Here is a 6098-nt window from a genome sequence, read left to right as displayed (position 1 = left end):
TCCTCAACTGTCATTAGCTCTCTGCAGTCCCCTGTAACTGTTTTTTTTTTAACCTCAGAACACTGAGCTCTGTAGCTGACCAATCAGAGAGTGGGGGGTGTAGGGAGGCAGCCGCCTGGCAGCCACATAGGAATCAATGGGGGGAGCACATTTTACCCCTTTTGACCCCCTTAGAGGTCAAATTTCTAAAAATCCCTTCTTAGTGAGCATCTACATCATGGTAGGAGTGCTCTCCCGAATCTGGTGTCTCTAGATCCAGCGGTTTGGCCTGGGCATTGATTTTACGGTGAGGGGACTTTCTTATATATAGATAGATTAGGGCTGTCAGAGAGGACTCATGGTCTGGCCTGAAGCCTCAGAGTCCCCTCCAAAATCATCTCAAAGCTTGCGATCAAGGGTTGGGATCTTCTCCAGGCCAGTACAGTGAGGGTTATCCCTGCCCTATGGGGTGGACTCTCAGTCTTGGAGGCTGATTCTGCATTGGCTTTTCCCTCTGTTGTTTTATGAAACCCACATTGGAGCAGAAATTCCCCTCTGCATTGCATGCTGCTTTCACTTCCTTTGATCACTGGAGTTTTATGGTAGCCTCCACCCTCCATGCTGCTTTCGCTTCCTTTGATCATCGGATTTTATGGTAGCCTCCACCCTCTGTGCTGCTTTCACTTCCTTTGATCATTGGATTTTATGGTAGCCTCCACCCTCCGTACTGCTTTCACTTCCTTTGATCATCGGATTTTATGGTAGCCTCCACCCTCCGTGCTGCTTTCACTTCCTTTGATCATCGGATTTTTATGGTAGCCTCCACCCTCCATGCTGCTTTCACTTCCTTTGATCACTGGATTTTTATGGTAGCCTCCACCCTCCGTGCTGCTTTCGCTTCCTTTGATCATTGGATTTTATGGTAGCCTCCACCCTCCATGCTGCTTTCGCTTCCTTTGATCATCGGATTTTATGGTACCTTCTGCATAGACTTATGGCCATTCAGGGGTGACTTTGCAGTCGGTACAGTGTTGCCCCAAGGTATCTGAATGTGGTTTTGAGCTGCACTTTTTCCTCCCAGTTGAGAAAATGTGGAGCGAATGCTGGATGCAGAATTGCCCGTACTTTCCCTCCTCTGTATCCAAGACAGTAAACTTGAGCTGGTCACGTCTTACAGTGAGTACAAACCAAGGGTGATGGGGATATTTGCAGAGAGGACGTTTCTAGCCTCGGGCACCAAGTTGCGAGAACATACCAGGAAGTCACTGACTGCTTGCAACTTCAAATACATTTCTGGCCTTCCAGGCTCTGTTGTTTCAGGCACAGGGTGGGGGTGGGGTGGGGTGGGTGGAAGAAGGCCTCCACATTCCAGCGGAGTCCTCTGGACCAGACCTGTGGTTTCCTGGCGGACCGCAGCATGGGACTGAGGCGAGCTGTGTTGATTTGTGGCTCCCTCTCTTGCAATGAGAAGCGAGGAGACACCAGCAGGGTCCAGTGCGAGATGTTTGTACTGCGGGCTTCTAGCCGTTTTGTAGGATCCATTGCTATTAGGGATGCGAGAATGCTGCCCGTTCTATTTCTTTTTGTTTTTTAATCTTGTTAGTTCACCGTTTCGGTTCTGTTTATCCAATTTGTTTACTCGTGTCCTTTAAAAGCTCACTCTTCTCCCAAAGAGCTGGTGCGGTTCTCTTCCTTTCTTCCTCGCATCCTTACAACGACCCTGCAAGTTTCCGTGGCAGAGTGGCGGTTCGAACCTGGGTCTTCCAGATCCTTGTCCAACATTCTAACCACTGAGAGCCAGTTTGGTGTCGTGGTTAAGTGCGCGGACTCTAATCTGGGAGGACTGGGTTTGATTCCCCACTCCCTCACTTGCACCTGGCTGGATGACCTTGGGCAAGCTGTAGTTCTGATAAGAGCTGTTCTTGAAAAAGAGCCGTTTCTGTCAAGAGCTGTCTCGGCCCCACTGACCTCACAGGGTGTCTCTTGTGGGGAGGGGAAGGGAAAGGAGTTTGTCAGCCGCTCTGAGACGCCTTTGGGTAGTGAAGGGCGGGGTATAAATCCAATCTCTTCTTCTTCTCTTCTGTGCCATACCAGTGGGGATGCCAGCCTCCAGGTGGGACCTGGGAATCCCTTGGAATTCCAGCTCATCTCCAGACTACAGAGATCAGTTTCCCTGCAGGAAATGGATGCTTTGGGGGGGATGGACTCTGTAGCATCGTACCCCACTTAGGTCCCTGTCCTCCACAGGCTCCACCCCCCCAAATCTCCAGGAGTTTCCCAACCCAGATTTGGCAACAAGTATGTACAGTGGCTTCTCCCCCACCAGCCATCAACGCTCATTTGAGGAAACATCTTTGGCCAATCATCCCCCGGAGAGGAAGCACCTGTCACCGTAAAATTAAAGACCAGAGAAAAACGTCTTCCACGGGAGCCGACACAATAGCATTCCCGTTATTACTTGCTCATTCAAAGAGGCAGGAAGGTGTCTGTGAGAAGCCACATATTTCTTCTCCTCCGTCATCTTTTCTGTTCTAGGTCCTCCCCCCCCCCTCCGGCTTATTTTAGCTTTTGTATAAATTGTGACTTTAAAAGGAACTTGGCACCGGAGGGACCCCAGCAGAAGGGGGGGAGGACCCAGCTCTGCCTGCGTGGACTTTTCTGCTTTTGGGGGGCCTTGCCAGAAAAAATTCCAGGACACTTCCCGAATGTTGCTACCGCTGGGTCTTTTCGGCACGGGAGCCCAGCGCTGAATGCTGTGCCCAGAAAGGATCGGGCTAGGATGGTCCACAGCGTGGTGCTTTGCCAGGATGGGAGGGAGGCAAGGGGTGACGTTTCTGCCCTGGCTGTGTGAGAGAAGGCGTGGCGATGTTTCCCAGAATGCCAGCCAATGTGCCAAGGGAGGCAGGGTGAGGAGAAACAGCCAATTCTCAGCGCAGAACCCTTAGAGAACCTCTGGCAATTCAGCCTAGGAGACAGGAGGGATCTTGAATGTGCACAAACACATGAAGCTTGCCTTTTTCTGAATCAGACCTTTCGCCTCTCAAGGCCTGCATTGTCTACTCTGGCAGGCAGTAGCTCACATAAGAACATCAGCCAACGAAACCATTAGGAAACGTATTGCCTTTCTAGATTTCCACCACCCTCCCCTTCAGATAAACTCCGTCACAGGGCAGCTTACGACAGACTGCAAAGCAACTCGATGTTGGATATTGTAACTCTGCATGCAAGAGGATCTGGCCTGTTGCTCACCTTCTGTGTTTCATCTTACTTGGGGCCTTTCTTCTTCTCTCTTTTTTGGCTTGGAGCTGTAGCAAGTTAACCTTCTTCAGAGTTAATCTGTTCACAATAAGTTCAGTGTCCCTGCATGAATAGGTCATGTAAGAGGTGCTTCTGTTTTTGTAAGTAAAATTTCTTTCTCTTGTTACCGTTGGAGTCAGGTCATCTTTGTCATTTGTTTGACCAGCATTTTCCCCTTAACCAGGAAACGTGGGGGCCTGGGGATACTGTGTAAAGCTCCTGTGCTTAAAAGGCAAATGATTTTTCTTCTTTACATTTAACCCAATACTTAGATTCAACAGCTGGGCAGCCCCCACAAGGACATTTGTATTCTGCTAAAAGCTCAAATGAACAAAGCTGCTTTTGCACAGCTCCTCAAGGGAGCAAAGCGATCACCAGGTGGAATTTTGGGGAGGGTGTCCCACAGCTGAGGGAGCCACAACAGGCAAGTCCCTGCCCCCGGTAATCACCTGTTTGGCTTCTGAAAGCTGGGAGCTGCCCGAGAAGGGCCTCCCGTGACAATCTTTGTGCATAGGTAAGCTGAAATAACTAGGACCCACCAAACGGAACATCAGATTCTAGGGCCGAATGTTAGAATTGAAATCCAAATTAGGAATCTCTGTCATTGTCTTTTCCTGAGTTGGATCACTGGTCCACTCAACATAGTATTGTTGTTTTATCCATTGTTCTTGTTGTGAGCTGCCCTGAGCCTGCCTCGGTGGGGAGAAATCAAACTAATAAATAATAAAGAAATAAATATCCCAAAACCAGCTTCCTGGGATTGCTTGAACTGGCAATGCCGGGAATTGAACTCGAGACTATTTGCACACAAAACAGGTGCTCTGAGCCAGGGTCTTTTCTTTCAAGTTTCAGGAGAGAGAGAGAGAGAGAGATTGGATTTATACCCCGCCCTTTACTACCGAAAGGTGTCTCAGAGCAGCTTACAATCTCCTTTCCCTTCCCCTCCCTACAACAGACACCCTGGGAGGTAGGTGGGGCTGAGAGAGCTCTGACAGAAACTGCTCTTTTTCAAGGACAGCTCTGACAGAACTATGGCTTGCCCAAGGTCATCCAGCAGGTGCAAGTGGAGGAGTGGGGAATCAAACCCGGTCCTCCCAGATTAGAATCCGCACACTTAAGCACTACATCAAACTGGTGTATGTCAAATTTGGGGTGTTTTTCCCCCCAGTTTCTTTGCAGCTCGACTTAGGCGGATCCTCCGCCCAAAGCAGTGTCTCCGATTGGGGCGGGAACCGTGGCACGTTTTAATCCCCGCTTCTGCCTTTCCCAGGTCCTCATCCCTCCGTCCCGGATGTAGAAGGGGACCTCCTCTTCCTGCTGGACAGCTCCGGCAGCGTCTCCTACTACGAATTCTCCCGGGTCAAGGAGTTCATCGCCGACCTCCTCCGACCCTTCACCTTTGGCCCCCATGACGTCCAGACCAGCGTGGTCCATATCAGCACCGCCCCCACCCTGGAGTTCCCGTTCGACCGCTACCTGTCCAGCGGGGCGGTCCAGCACGCCATCCGGGGCATCCAGCAGGTGATGGGGGACACCAACACAGGCAAAGCCCTCTCCTTCGCCAAGGAGAAGCTCTTCACGGGGGAGGCCGGCGCCCGGCCCGGCGTGCCCAAGGTCCTGGTGTGGGTCACCGACGGGTTCTCCACGGACGACGTCTCCCGGCCCATGCAGCTCCTCAAGGACTTGGGGGTCACGGTGTTCATCGTCAGCACGGGCCGCGGGAACTACCTGGAGCTGTCGGCCGCGGCCAGCCAGCCGCCGGAGAAGCACCTCCACTTTGTGGACGTGGACGACCTGCCGATCATTATCAAGGAGCTGAGGGACTCCATCGCAGGTAACCTGGTGAGCTCAGAATGGTCTTGTGGGTCAGCCCACTGTCTCCTTTTTACATTGCCCGGCCAGGCGCTTCTGTGCGATTGCAATGGCGGTTCCGTTGTGCCAAGTTTCCGTTCTGACGTCCTAATTGGCTAGGGTTGTGGACCTCCACGTGGGGCCTGGAGATCTCCCAGAATTACAACTGATCTCCAGACTACAGACAACCAGGGGTCATTTCCTGCAGGAGCGCACAGGAGCGGCGCTCCGGCAGTAAAGAGCCCAGGGGGTGGGCACATGCAACAAGCCCCACCCCTTGCTCCCAGCAGCCCTCAGTCAGAGCAAGAAGCAGCCAGGTAAGTTGCAGAGCCCCCACCCCCAGATAGCAATCCAAAACAGTCCAGTGGCACCTTTAAGGCCAAGGTTGAGCTGCAGTGGCTCAAGTGGATAAGACGCTGAACTGCAGGCTGTGAAAGGTCGGTAGTTCAGCAGTTTGAGACCCGGGTGCCGCATGATGGAGTGAGCTCCTAACTCTAGTTCCAGCTCCTGCCAACCTAGCAGTTCGAAAGCAAGAAATTGCAAGTAGATAAATAGGTACCACTTCGGTGGGAAGGTAACAGCGTTCCGTGCGCCTTGGTGTTTAGTCATGCCGGCCACATGACCACGGAAACGTCTTTGGACAGCGCTGGCTCTTCGGCTTTGAAATGGAGATGAGCACCGCAACCCTAGAGTCGGATTCGACTGGCTTTCAAGCAAGGGAACCTTTACCTTTACCTTATTCAGGTACAAGCTCTCCCCCCTCTGTGAGGGCAGATCTTCGTGTGTCCCCCCCATAGCTAGCAATCCAAAACAGCCCAGCGGAGCCTGAGTGGTGGGTGTTGCCTTCTGACACACTTCCAGTGATGTCAGGGGGTGTGGCATATGCAAATGAGTTATGCTAATGAGTAATGCTAATGAGCTCCTGCACCTCTTTTTCTACGAAATGACCCCTGCAGACAACTGTTCCCCTG

General features: G+C 51.9%; 1 protein-coding gene across 2 annotated transcripts in view; it reads left to right on the top strand.

Moving 5' to 3' along the window:
- Nucleotides 1-6098, top strand: part of VWA1 (von Willebrand factor A domain containing 1) — a 38248-nt gene that overhangs the window by 14351 nt on the left and 17799 nt on the right. For both annotated transcript variants that reach the window (XM_015406191.1, XM_015406190.1), the window contains exon 2: nucleotides 4547-5110. In XM_015406191.1, the coding sequence (XP_015261677.1) occupies nucleotides 4547-5110 (564 nt within the window). The remainder of the gene's footprint in view (nucleotides 1-4546; nucleotides 5111-6098) is intronic.

This window comes from Gekko japonicus, unplaced genomic scaffold (assembly GCF_001447785.1).
Source record: "Gekko japonicus isolate JY-2015 unplaced genomic scaffold, Gekko_japonicus_V1.1 scaffold1133, whole genome shotgun sequence".
Taxonomy (NCBI): domain Eukaryota; kingdom Metazoa; phylum Chordata; class Lepidosauria; order Squamata; family Gekkonidae; genus Gekko; species Gekko japonicus.
This window is presented reverse-complemented; position numbering and strand designations above follow the sequence as displayed.